This window comes from Aspergillus candidus (genome assembly GCF_002847045.1).
Source record: "Aspergillus candidus strain CBS 102.13 unplaced genomic scaffold BDW47scaffold_11, whole genome shotgun sequence".
NCBI lineage: Eukaryota > Fungi > Ascomycota > Eurotiomycetes > Eurotiales > Aspergillaceae > Aspergillus > Aspergillus candidus.
The window spans coordinates 574,019-589,356 of record NW_020194016.1 but is presented as its reverse complement, the minus strand read 5'-3'; the positions used below and the strand labels follow the sequence as shown (position 1 = coordinate 589,356).

The window sequence follows — 15,338 nt, the reverse complement described above, 5'->3', positions numbered from 1 at the left end:
TATACTAAAGATTTCTATTTTCTTTCAGGACCACTCCAGCTCGAAAGTTAAAAATAATCTATTATTAATAGGGAGTACACTAAAATATAGATATTTTTTTAACTAATATTTCTTTCTAACCTCTATTTTCTTATCCCCTAAACTCAGGCTATAGTACCATGTTAAAGATTTTTATTTTCTCTCAAGGCCACTGTCAAGACCCTAGGATCCCTTGATGCTTCTGCTGTACTAGTGTTGGTGACTTGGGTTATTCAAGATAAAGAACACCCTGCAATCTTCTTATTAGCTATTAATAATAAGTTTATACTAACCTGAGGCCTTATATAGTGACTATGCTAACTATATTAATTAATAAAGTGACCTGATAGTCTGAAGGTAATCTAATAAGTAAGAAGAGAAGTAAGATGTATCAGGTATAAAAACCTGATCACTTAGATTAAGTATAAATAAGTAGAAACTAGACTGAATGTATACTCAGACTTGAAACTGTTATTAAATATAACTAACTAAACTATAGATACAGGTAAATGAGTGTTCTTATATATCCTTGCCTGTATACTTCTCTGTATACCTCTTAAGATAGATAGTAAAGTATATCTAATTAGTATGCTTATCCTTGTATACTTTATTATATACTTCTCAAAGTAGATTCTTAAGTATATTATATCACATGACTTGTATTTTTATTCGTGCAAGGTTCTTAATCCTTTTGTTAACTAATTAGTGTTAGGCTTCTGCCTGGCTATGCCATCTTTATAGGGTATTAACCTTATTAGATTTCTATAATATCACTCCCCCCTCTTTTAGTATTTTATTCTTAAAACTTATAAAGGTGCGCTTCCCTGTTTGTGCTTGATTCTTTTAATTATACCTTTCTATCATGTCTACCTATGTTTCTAACTATTTAGTGCAGTATTAAAAGATTCTCTATAATAGTTACATTATTCCTGATCCTTGTGCTTTTTATAGCAACCATAATCTTAATTATATAATAAATCCTAAAAATCGGAATTATGCTGCCTGCACTTGTCATGGTTATTAATATAAAAAATATTTTTATAATAAGCAAGATTAGTGGTTTATCTGTGACTAGTGTAATAAAATTAATTATAAAATTCAAGAAGCTGAAGAGGCTTCTGTCTATTTGTTTACCAAGTTACTTTATTTATAAAAGTAACAGAAATTCTTAAGAGAGTATCACTCTAAAATATTAGAGCATGATTCTGCTATGATAGCTTGTCTTAATATAGAGAATCTATTAAGTACTAAGGATCTCTAAGAGCTGGATTATCTAGCTAATACTTAAGACAGTGCTTAACTTGCTATAATATTAGATATCCCTAGTTTCTCATAGATAATAAATAATCCTTTTTTCTAGGTAAATATTAATTTTTCTGCTAGTAGTATTACTAAACTAGCTAATAATAGCTTCTTAAATTCTTAATAAGCTTCCAAGTGTTTTCTGAGGTATTATAACTTTTCTATTTAATTAAATAAAGTAGTTTTCCACTGACTTGTTTATCTTTCAGGATTTTTTCTACTTTATATTCTTATTTAGTGTCTTTATTAATTTTTATATTTATTATGATTTGGCTTTCTTTTAGTACAGGTTCTAATAATAAGACATAAAAGACTGGGTGTATATAATATATTAATTCTAGTAGCTTTAGCTAATAATTAACTATTCCTAATTTCTTTTTAACTTTGAATAGTCCTAATTTTTAGTAATCAAGTTTCTAACTTAGTTATTTAGTTTTAATATTTTTATAAAGCAGGAATATCTTTTCTCTTTCTTTTAGAATAGGTCCCTTCTTGTAGTGTTTGTTATAGTAAATTACTATCTTTATATTTATGAAGTTAATATCTTTTACTAATTATTGATACAGTGTCTTGAGTATCTTTATTACTTCTTATACTTGTTTTAATACTATTTCTTTGTTTCTTAGTTTCCCATGCATCTTTGGATAGTAACTATGATTTATATAGAATAATATTTTCTGTGTAATTACATGTACTGTGTTATTATATATAAACTGTGTTATTAGTAGGTATTATTCCTAATTATTCTGGTTATAGTTAATGTAATACTGTAGGTATTATTTTATAGTCTGGTTAGTTCTTTCTATTTAGCTATTTGCCTGTGGGTGATACACTGTTATTAAGCAGTAATTAATCCCCATGATATCTGTTAATAATTTCTAAAATTTTAATATAAAGAGCTTGTCTCTGTCTAATATAATCTTTTATAATATTCTATAATTAGTAATAATATAATAAAGTAGTATATAAGCTATTTCCTGTGCTATTATAGTGCTCTTTATTAGTGCAAGCTGTATATATTTTATTAATCTATTTATAATAATAGTGATTATATCCTATTCTTAGGATTCTAGTAGTAGTCTAACAAAGTCTACTATAATCTATTCTCATGGTTTCTTTAGTATGTCTAGTGACTGTATTTTTTTATAGGATTAATACCTTGCAGGCTTGTCCTGTATACAGGTATTATAATTTTAAATATAACTCTATATAATTTTTTGCATGTTTGGCTAATAGTAGTTTCTAGTAATTTATTCACATGTTTTTTCAGTACTAAAATATCCTTGAAGTAGTTTATTATAGTATATTCTAATAATCTCTTATCTTATATAGTAAGGTATATAAATAAGTCTATATATATAGATTAACCTGTCTTTGTCTGTAACTAATCTACTATTTTTTACTAAGTTATTTAGTATTTCTTGGATTATCTTGTCTATTTTTATTTCTTAAACTAATTTATTTAGTATATTATTCTTGATTTTTATTATTCCTGCTAATTACTAATAGTTATATAATAATAATCTGTCTTTCACTTGTTTAAGAATTATGAGTTTAATAATTTTGTTTTTAAGCTTATAGTCTAGATATTAACTTAGCATGTTAGCTTGATTGTTTTTATTACTCTTATAGTGTAAGATCCTAAAATTATATTATAATAATATTTCTGACTATCTTGCCTGTCTTTATATTAACTCTTTAGTTATTATAAAAAAGGTAAGGTTTTTATGATCTGTTTTTACTATAACTTGTTATTTTACTCCTTCCAGGTAGACTTTTTATATCTTGAATATAATAATAATTACTAATAGTTCCTTATTATGTATATCATAGTTTAACTTTGCTTAGATTAGCTTTCTTAAGTAAAAAGTAACTAGTTATAACTTGCTGTTATCTCCTAATTAAGTTATTCTTATTCTGACTATGTAATCTGAAGTATTAGTTTTAATTATTATTTCTTTCTCTAGGTCATGCTGTACTAGTACTAGTATAATAGTAATTTATTATTTAATATTTTTAAATAACTGCTGATATTCTTCTGTCTAGTTAAATTCTTTAGTTTTCTTTATTAGATTAAAGAGTGATCCTAAATAGTGCACATAGTAATACATAAAGTGTTAGTAGTAGTTCACTAGGCCTATAAATTATTATAATTTCTTAAGATTCCTTAGTTTTAGCTAATTTCTAATTACTTAAACCTTGTTTTAATCTGTGTGAATTTCTTTAGTAAATATCTAATATCCTAAAAAGTCTGTTTCTGTAATATGGAATTTATACTTTTTAAGCTTATATCTGAGCTTTGTAATTTATAGCTTTTATAATATTTATTTAACATGTTATTTATATTCTTCAAGACTTTTTAAGAAGATTAATATGTTATTAAGATATGTGATAATAAACATGTCTAGTAATTCTCCTAAGACCTTGTTAATAAATCTCTAAAATAATACTAGTATATTAGTGAGCCCGAATAGCATGACTAAATATTTAAAATAGCTATATTTTAATCTAAATACTGTTTTCTATTTATCTCCTGTTATAATTCATAGTTAATTATATATATCTATAATATCAAGTTTTATAAAGATCTTTACTTCCTTGAGTTTATCCTGGATCTCTATAATTAATAATAATATATATTAGTCTTTAATAGTGACCTGGTTTAATAGTCTATAGTCTATACAAAGTTATAAACTTCTATCTTTTTTTAGTATAAATAAGAGACTTCATATCTTACTAATGACTTTAATAATTAAATTATTTTTTTTACTAGTTGTTCCTTAATATATACCTGTAGTATTTATAATTCTTTTTCTAATATTAGGTAGATTTTTCTATATATTACTTATTTTCCTTCTTTAATTAGAATTATATAATTATATAGCCCATGTTCTAGTAGTTTAAGATTTTCAGGTTACTTAAATAGTTCCCTGAATTTCTTATATTCTAATAGTACTATAATCTAGTTACTTACTATAAGTATCTTTATTTTATAATTACTAGAGTCAAGTTCCTTATTCATAAATCTTTTAATAACTTCTCTTAATATAATTATTTTATAATATCATGTTACTGTGTCCAGTGCTCACCCTGGTAATATTATTAACTAATCTTAATAACTTAGCTTTATTACTACTAACACTTGTATTATATAATTATTATTATTAGATTTACCTCTAAATCTTTTAGCTAATACTTGAGCTTCTTATTCCTGAGCATGTTATTAAGACTTAGATATTCCTGTTATCTATTTATATCTTAGGTAATTATAATTTATAAACTAAAGACTTCCTATTTTCTAGTTAATTTTAGGATTATAATTCCTAAGCCATGGGATTCCTAATACTATATTATACTATTTTACTCATGTTATATTAAAGTTTAGTCTCTTAAAATGACTGAGAATAATTATAGGAATTAGTCCAGTCTTAATTATAAGATAATTTCCTAATTTTTTACTATTTAATCCTGTGATAGGTTCTGGGTTAGCTTTCCTTATACCTTTAATATCTAGTTTTTATTAGAATTAAGGGTTTATAAAGTTACCTGTTACTCTAGAGTTAAGTATTACTCTAGCTACTTGTTTATATACTCTAGCTATTACTCTGATATATCTCCCCTATTCTATTACTACTAACTATTTTTCTTCTTGCTAGTTTAGTGCTTGTTTATATAGTAATAGTTATAGTAGGTAAGTATTAATAAATTTATTATTATAATATATTTTATATTTATTATTATAGCACTGTATCCATGCTGTCTGCTTGTGATATAAGTATTATAAGTAGCTTCTACAAGAGTACTGTAGGTCCTAGTATAAGTATATTATTCCTTATTCTTTTATACTATTTAGTATTTTTAGTGAGTATCCTAATACTACTTTTTCCGCGCTATATAGCTAGTATTATTTATCATAGCACACTATCCATGATAGTTCCTTGTGTCATGAGTGTATTCTAAAATAAGTATATAAGCATCATTTATAACTGCAATATCCATGCGGGTTAGAATATTATTTATATACTAGTTTTATAAGTACTTTATAGTATCAGGTGTTATTTCTTTGATACTATGTGTATTATATTCTTAAATAATATACATGTTTTTACCAGTGTTCCTCTTATAATTCTTTAGTCTTCTCCTAGTACTCTAAGTTCTAATAAATATATTCTTTAACCCTGCTACAGATACTTGTTTTAATAGCTTTATTAAGTTCTTTAATTCTATTAGTTATAATTAATTATTTCTTTAGTTTAACTAATACTTGTGTGATGTCTTATATATCAGTTTCTTTGTAATGTTCTTCTATAGAATCTCTTTATTTTCAGGGATTTTAAGGTGTATCTGGTTACTTATCCAGTTTCTCCTTGTTAGATTCATAGTTATTAGACTAAGTACTATACTCTTTATCAAGCAGATTAATATTATCCCAGACTATACTAGGAAACTTGTTCTCTTTAACTAGCTTATTTATATTAATAACTTTTTCAGATTTATCTATCCTTGCATGAAATTTATTACTTTTACTATTAAACTTTATTATTCTTAGTTCTTTTATAGAATAACTCTGATTCTTAATATTATTATTATTACTTTACTAATAATTACTTAGATTATCTGTAGGTTTATTTGACTAATTAATTTTATAAGTTATATATAATAATTTCTTGGGTAGGTCTGTCCTGATTCCTTCCTTTATTCCAGTTATATTATAAGCTTTTCTAGCTTCTTCATGAGTAGCCTTTAGCTATTTTTATAGTTCTCTATTATTTTTTTATTATTAGCCTGATTGGCATTCTCTTGCTATATAACCTTATTTTCTATAATTATAGTATACTCTGTTATTATAGTGTTATTTTCTTTCTTCCTTGAGAATTTCCTAATATTGAGCTGTGTCTAGCTCTATTAGTTATAACCTATAAGAATTACTGTATCCTTGACTCTTTGATTATACTTATTATTTATTATTAGTATTATACCTATTAATTCTAGTATTACCTTGGTATCTATTACCTGACTAATTCTTATATCTAATATTAAAGTTAAATAGTTTATTATTAATCTTAGCTACTTATTTAATTATTTTACTAAGGGTTTCTGGCCTTTTTATCTAGATTAATTTCTCTTGAACTTCTGGTTTAAGCCCTTTCTTAAATTATATAATATAGGTATTATTATCCTAATCTAACTAGGATATAACCTGCTGAAATTCTGAGGCATACTAGCTAATTAATTTAACCTGTCACAGTTACTATAGTTTTTATTCTATATTTTAAACTAAATTAATATTTCTGAATATTATATAAAGTTATTCTTTAAAATTATTATACCTTTTAAATATTTCTTTAGTTTTATTACCTTGATTAATTTCACTATTATCCTGGAAGTCCTGGATATATAGTTTAAACTAATTAAACATAGAATCTTTCAGGTATATAACTATAAATACTATCTTATTAGCTTTAGCAGCAAGTTATTCTTTGTTTATCTTTATATACATGTCTATTTATATTAGGAATACATGTAACTTGGAACAAGTACTATTAAATACCTCTGGTAATTTAACCTTAATAATACAGGTTATAAGTTACTTCTCTAAGATTATGATATGCGCCTGTAGTTGCTTGATTATACTAATAATATTTACTTAAGTTATTATAGTACTAGTATCTCCCTAACTACTTCTATTACTAGTCCTAGGGATTAGTATAGTTATTCTATTATTATTTAATATAATAGTATTTTAGTTTGTTTTAAGTTAACTCAAGACTTTACTTATGCTAACTAGTATTTAATATATCAAGACCTTAGGATCCCTTGATACTTCTGTTATACTAGTATTAATAACTTAGATTATTTAAGATAAAGAACACCCTGTGATCTTCCTATTAGCTATTAATAATAGGTTTATACTAACCTGAGGTCTTATATAATAGCTATATTAATTATATTAATTAACAAAGTAATCTAATAATCTAAAGATAATCTAATAAGTAAGAAGAGAAGTAAGGTGTGTCAGATATAAAAACCTAATCACTTAAATTAAGTATAAATAAGTAAAAATTAGACTAAATATATACTCAGACTTGAAACTGTTATTAAACATGACTAACTAAACTGTAGATATAAGTAAATAAGTATTCTTATATATTCTTGCCTGTATACTTCTTTGTATACCTCTTAAGATAGATAGTGAAGTATATCTAATTAATATACTTATCCTTGTATACTTTGTTGTATACTTCTTAAAATAGATCCTTGAGTATATTATATCACATGACTCATATCTTTATTTATACAAGGTTCCTGATCCTTTTGTTGACTGATTAGTATTAGGCTTCTGCCTGGCTGTGCCGCCTTCATAAGGTATTAACCTTGTTGGGTTTCCGTAACAGCCACTTGAGCTCGAAAGTCAAAAGTTATCTATTCTTAATAGAAAGTACACTAAAATATAGATATTTTTTTAACTAATATTCTCTCCTAATTCCTATTTTCTTATTTCCTAAACTCAGGCCATAGTGCCATGCCAAAGATTTCAGAGCTAATCCAGCTCAAAAGTTAAAAGTAATCTATTATTAATAGGGAGTATACTAAAATATAGATCTTTTTTTAACTAATATTTCTCTTTAACCCCTATTCTCTAAGCTCCTAAACTCAGGCCAGGATACTATATTAAAGATTTCTATTTTCTCTCAGGGCCACTTGAGCTTGAAAGTCAAAAATTATCTATTCTTAATAAGAAGTATACTAAAATATAGGTCTTTTTTTAACTAATATTTTCTCTTAATCCTTATCCTCTAAGCTTCTAAACTTAACTTAAGATACTATACTAAAGATTTCAGGGCTAATCCAGCTTAAAAGTCAAAAGTAATCTATTATTAATAGAAAGTGTACTAAAATATAGATCTTTTTTTAATTAATATTCTTTCCTAACTCCTATTTTCTTATCTCTTAAACTTAGGCTAGGATATTATATTAAAGATTTCAGGACTAATCTAGCTTAAAAGTTAAAAGTTATTTATTCTTAATAGAGAGTATATTAAAATATAAATATTTTTTTAATTAATATATATATCTAACCCCTATTCTCTAAGCTTTTATACTCAGGCTAGGATATTATATTAAAGATTTTTATTTTTCTTCAGGACCACTTGAGCTTGAAAGTTAAAAGTTATTTATTCTTAATAAGAAGTATATTAAAATATAGATATTTTTTTAACTAATATTCTTTTTTAATCTCTATTCTCTAAGCTTCTAAACTCAGGCTAGAATATTATACTAAAGATTTTAGGACTAATCTAGCTTAAAACTTAAAAATTATCTATTCTTAATAAGAAGTATACTAAAATATAAGTATTTTTTTAATTAATATTCTCTTCTAACTCTTATTTTCTAAGCTTCTAAACTTAACTTAGAATATTATACTAAAGATTTTAAGACTAATCTAGCTTAAAAGTTAAAAGTAATCTATTCTTAATAGAGAGTATACTAAAATATAGATTTTTTTTTAATTATTACTTCTCTTTAATTCTTATTCTCTAATTTTCTAAACTTAGACTAGAGTATTATATTAAAGATTTCTATTTTCTTTTAGAGCTACTCAAGCTTGAATATTAAATCTTTATAAATTTAAGATAATAGTATACTAAAATATAAGTCTTTTTCTAACTAGTATTTCTTTCTTACTCTTATCTTTAAAGCTCTTATATTTATATTCTTAATTCTTCTTTATTTCAAGAGTTATATATTATTATTATTACTTTATAATAGCTAGCTCTTCTTCTTCTTATCTCTACTTTCTTAATTCTAGAGATACTTTAAATCCTAAAAATACATGCTATTTATAACTAATTTACTAGTATTATACCTGCTAGATCTTAATATAATCTAATATTTTCTATAGTTCCTATATATATATAATTCTTATAATCTATAATTTATAACTAGTTTATTTATTAATAGTCTTATTCTCAGCTCTATAATCTTACTTAAAATTATTATACTTTAAATAAGTCTAAGAGATTATAATTATTACATGTTACTAAGAAATTATATTAAGCTTAGTCTATAAATATATATATATCTTATATTATAATACTATCTATAGTTACCTGCTATCTTATACTTTCTAATCTTATAATTAAAAAAAAAGAGACTAGATCTAAGTAATATTATAAGCTAGAGCCTGCACAGCCTATATAAAGAGTAGAATTAATTATAAATAATAGATTACTAGCTTACTTATCTCTACTAGCAAGTACTAGTAAATAATCTTAATTAAATTAATTATACTATATCTTTTATAATATATAATAATTAAGCTAACTATCTCATACTCTAGAAAGAGATTATAATACTAGTTATATATAGTATTATTATACTAAATACTAAGTAGCTTAATAGCTTATATAAGCTGTCTAGTAGTAAGATATAAGAGTAAAAGTAGTTACTCTAAGAACTAGTCTACCTGCTTTAAATATATCTTTATAATTAGAATATATTATATTACCTAATAATTATATAGCTAAATCTTAACTTATTTTATATATAACTAGTTAATAACTAGTATCTGATTCATGAGCTATTATTTCTCTTAAATAAGTAATATTATATAAATATATTTATTTCTAAGAAAGTTCTAGTTATACTAATTATTAATCAGATTATTAGTAAGCTCTATAAGAACTAGATATAATATTATAATCTCTTATATCTTCTCTAGATAGAGTAAAAATAGTCTCTTAAGCTCTAGCTAGATTTTTTTAATCTAAATATAAATAAAATCTTATAAGCTAGATATAATTAGTTATAGCTTCTTATAACTCAGAATTTCCTAATTATTATTTTAATAAATATATTCTAGACTAGTAGTAATATTCTAAATCTACTTACTATAAGTATATAATTATATAATCTAATTAAAAGAGACTACTTTCCCTGAAAATAAAAAGTAATCTTATATATTATTTAAGATATCTACTAGATACTTAACTTATTTAGAATCTATTATTATTATAGCCTGCTAAACTACTAGTATCTAGATTATCTTAACTAGTCTAGATAAATAGCTAGTAAAGTTATATAAGTTCTAAAATATTTTCTTACTTAAATCTATTTCAAGTATAGTTAAAAAGATTATTATTATACTTTTAAAGAGATTTCTCTTAAGTAAATAATTTAATAACTTAATAAATAAGTCTAGGCAAGCCTGATCTAGCTACTTATATATCTTACTAGTCTTAAATATCTTATATATTTTATATAATTTATATTTTTTACATGTCTTATATATCTTGCTAGTAGAATTAGATATTATTTCTTCTTATTATACTAGTCTAATAATTATCTTTATTATCTAATCTAATATAATAAGTTATAAGATAATTAGTTAGTAATCTAGTATTACAGAATAGTCTAGCTAGCTAGTATAATAAATAAAGTAAACTAGCTATATCTATCTTTAATAATAAGTATAATAAGTAAAAAGCTTGAGCTAAATTAGAATAAGCTAGTCTTATACTTATAATTATTATAAAAAGCTATTAATTTAAATCTAGTATTAAGTTTATAAAATTAGAATCTAGTTATATTCTAAGTATATATATAAAATAAAAAGACTTTATAAATAAGTTAAGTTATAAAATATAAGAGTCTTACCTGATTAAACTTATTAATTTATTATATTTTAATTAACTAGTAAATTATCTCTACTAGCTATTTAATACTAGTTATAAAAATTTTTAATAAGAGCTCTTATACAGGATCTAGTACTATTACTAGTAAAATAATAATTTTAAAGATATACTCTTATAAGAACTCAAGTTATTATATAAGCTCTAGTTAAGAAGATATCTTTATTATTATTTTAATATCTAGATCTAATACCTATTCTATTCTAGTCTTTATTAGATAAGTATCTTATACTAGAGCTTTCTTTACCTGTATAAAAATAATCTTAGTCTTACTTATAATAATTATCTGAGATATATATAGAATAGGTATAGATAAGATAACCTGAAAAAAACTACTACCCGCCCTGGTTTTAAAAAAGTACTAGTAGTTTATAACCTGTAGTAGGACATAGGCACCTACAAGACCAGTTATTCTAGTATATCTTATAATAATATTATAGGAGAATACTAGTAGATTATAAGATATAAGAATAATACAGGCAGTGGTAGCCCTAGTAAACTAGTAATTTAAAGATTAAAGAATTTTCTAGAGATAGTACTAGACAGAGCTTGTAAGCTAGATTAATTTATAGATACTATAATATAGAGACTAGTATAATCTTATAAAAAGATTTTATAATAATAGTAAGATAACAGGCATAATAATTAGTAAGATAAATAAGTAACTTAATTAAATATATAGTCTAGTTATATAAGTAGTAAATCTAGAGAGAGTAAGATTTCTTATAAGTAAAGAGATTTATAATAATAATATAATAAACAGATAGATTAGTAAGTTAGTTAATTAATAAGTTAAGTAATATCAGGGATTTAGAGAAAAGAAAAAGAAGAAAAAAAAAAAAAAATACTATTAGTATCTTAATTCTCTCACGGTCACTTAGAAGAAGTAGAGAAAAGAAAAAAGTAACTAAAAGTATCTAGACAGGCAAGGCAGCAGTGTAGAGAGAATCCCATGGGTAGGGCTATCTGCGGGCACGGGAGCACGACTAATAAGAACACAAAGAAATGTAGTATACATAGACTGGATTACATACTAGGGTATAGGCTCTCTTTCCTCTTGGGCTAACACTTGTCGAACTCTCACTGTGTCAGAATCTAGATGCACTTTATGCACCCGAGGACCGTGACACTAACAAGGCCCGTTCCTCTCTGAAGACCGCCCTGGGTATGTTGGAAATAGTGGAGACGGAGAGTGGCCCTGAATACGTAAACATGGTGAGACAGTGTCTGCTGTGGCATGGGAGAAAATAGTAAAGCTTGGAAGATGACAAGCTTCAGGAGAGCATCTTCCAGTTTATAATCCTGCCACTGATGGAGAATTTAAAATAATTTGAAGCACGAGGAACTTTGCCTTGGGTCATGAGGAAATTATCACGCCCTTTGTGAAGTAGGTTTCCTTTTGTGGTCTAATCCTTTTGAGATCTAGCCAAGCAAGCGTATATAGATTGAAGAGCATAGATTATAGACCAACAAAGGATTAAGTTAGCAGTATTGAACTGATTTTTGTTTTGTCTATCTGGTAGCTATCATTCACCATGATGATTGTCTTGTAATACTAGGCCTGTTTGGTCAATGCTTGTTCAATGTTTTCCAACCGACCCCCCTGTCCTGTCCTACCCCGCCTGCTTTTTGACAGCACATCATTTCGCATCTTCTTCCGCCACGTTCCTCTGTTTACAAAAGTGTTCATTTGACATCTCAAATATTTTCTTCTGGCAATTTTCTACATCTCTTCAGAACTCAATACAACTTTCCATGACTTGACCAATTTGTGATCAGCATGGATATCCACGACGTCTCTAATGTTCCTGAGTGCCTTAGGTATCTTCAAACACATAAGCAAAATCTCAAAAATGCGCAGGCTGTCAAAGGGCGTCTAGCAAGACCCCAAAAATCCAAAAATGAAATCCTGATGCAGTTCATGATTCGACAATCGATGGCAACGAAAGATTCTGCTAATCTGTCAAATATCCAATCCTCGTTCCTACCACCTGCCTACCCCCCATGCGTCAAACCCTTCAACGAATTAAAGAAGGTCATGATCGAAAATCTGTGTCTTGAGACTCATCACCGGGAACAGTATCTCCTTCTGAGGACAATCACTCCCACAGATACGATGACCGCCGTGATGGCCATCGTAGAAGATGAAGACGGCAATGTTCTCATGCTGCAGCTTTACAACCAAGAGCAGGAACTATCAGGCGCACAAAGCCTCAAGGAAGGCACAGTGCTTGTTATCAAAGAACCTTACGTCAAAGTAATGGCAGACGGGGACTACGGGATTCGAGTGGATCATCTGTCGGACGTCTGTTTGATCCCCGAGTTTGGCGACCTGGTTCCCTTATCTTGGAGGACACGTGTAACACGGGCCGATGAAAAATCATCTTCTTGGAAGACGAAAGGAAATGAGCATTTTCATCAGGGTGATTATCATTCAGCAATCCAATGGTGACTGCAAAATATTCCCATGTCCAGGAGGGGATGCTAATAATACCTTTAGCTATTCGAAGTCTTTGGACACTAATCCCTCGCCAGAATTGCTGACGATGACGCTGCTCAACCGTGCCCTTTCCTTCTTAAAAAGCTACCGCTTTGATGCAGCCTTGAGAGATGTTGAAGATGTTTTACAAACATCAGAGCTATCAGAAAAGGCTCTTTTCAGGAAGGCTCAGGCTTTGTATCAACTTCAAAGGTTCAAAGAATCCAGTGAAATCTATGCAGTACTTGCAGAGAAGTATCCAAATAACACCATGGCTGCGCATGAGTATACACGAGCATCAGCTCGGCTTTTGGAGCAGGAGAAAGGGAACTACAAGTTCAGGCAAATGATACTAGAGGCCAAAAAACGTCAGCCCCCAACACTTGATCGCGGCACTTACATTGGTCCTGTGACTGTGAAGCAAACTCAGTCTCATGGGAGAGGACTCTTCACGACAGAAGCGGTAAAGGCAGGTGACCTTCTGTTCTGCGAAAAGGCGTTTGCTCATGCATTCCACTATGAAAATTCCTCGACAAATCTCCGTCTACTACTTAATGTCGACATGGACAAAGCTACCATTGGTACTCAAGCAGAGCTTCTCGAGTTGATTGTTCAGAAGCTTTATAAAAATCCGTCCCTGCTACCAGGCTTCGTTGACCTGTATCATGGCACATACAAATCAGTGGATGTCCTAGAAGTAGATGCGATACCTGTTGTAGATAGGTATTTCACTGATCACCTATCTCAATATCAAAGCTAATAATTTTCCAGATTTTTTGTTGAAAGGACCATGGCCCTTAACGGCTTTGGGTGTCCTCTTCTATCTCGCCAGAGCCACATTAGCAGCATTAAAGGGGTTGATGATATGGCCGAAACAGCCAATGAACAATTTCATTCTTGTGGGGTCTGGTCGATGGCTTCATACATTAACCACTCCTGCCTGAGCAATGCCCGTCGTTCTTTCATTGGGGACATGATGATAGTTCGTGCTTCGAGGGACCTGCCTCCTGAGACCGAGATTAACTTCTGGTACCAATCACCCATGGACTGCGAGCCCAAAGGATTACCCGTCGACCTACAGAACTGGGGTTTCAAATGCGACTGCATATTATGCCAAGACACACGAAGTCATAGCAGAAATGCTTTATCAAACAGAAACAGTCTTTTGGCTGAGCTGCACAGATTATTCAAACGACCCAAGAGTAATTTGCGAAAGATTGAAGACACGCTTCTGAGCCTCGCAGGGACATATCGTCGACCAACATCTGAAGTCCCTCATCTTGCACTTCTTTCACCCTATCTGTCTCTTGCTGCGATCTATGCTTCATCCCAAAGACCTGGCAAGGCCGTGCAATTTGGGTTGATGAGCCTAGATTCACTTGGCTTTGTAATCAAAGGTGGAAATATTCCTCATGTCTCGAACCTTCCATTAGTTGTCCAAAAATGGGGCCTGATGACTGACCAAGTTGTGGGATGTTGGATGATTCTTTGCCGTGCATATCAAGAGCTCGCACCTAATCTCGTGTCCCAAGCTGAGGAATATGCCAGAGTCTCCTACAGAATCTGCGTTGGCGAAGATGAGACTTTTGATCAGACATACAGCAGGCTATCAAATCGGGTGGATGGCTTTTTGATGACCGCAATGTAGTTATTCGAGGCTATAACACAATAGCTGCACATCTTTACAGTCATGAAAGCAAGAGCAGTAAGATTCTAAAACATATTTCGAGCTATTATATAAAGACTAAAGACGTCCTTTTCCCCTCTGCTTTTATCCACGTCCGATTGAGGAAGTGTATAACATTTATAATATGGTTACAATTTTAGCTACATATGTCAAGACCTCA

At 28.2% G+C, this 15,338-nt stretch overlaps 1 protein-coding gene across 1 annotated transcript; it reads left to right on the top strand.

Moving 5' to 3' along the window:
• Window positions 1–12,674: 12,674 nt before the first annotated feature.
• On the top strand, window positions 12,675–15,139 carry BDW47DRAFT_130718 (TPR domain protein; the record flags this gene model as incomplete). Its single annotated transcript, XM_024817153.1, has 3 exons — window positions 12,675–13,460; window positions 13,513–14,214; window positions 14,263–15,139. Exons 1-3 carry the CDS (start codon window positions 12,793–12,795, stop codon window positions 15,137–15,139), a joined length of 2,247 nt encoding a protein of 748 aa, XP_024673938.1. The 5' UTR covers window positions 12,675–12,792.
• Window positions 15,140–15,338: the final 199 nt, after the last annotated feature.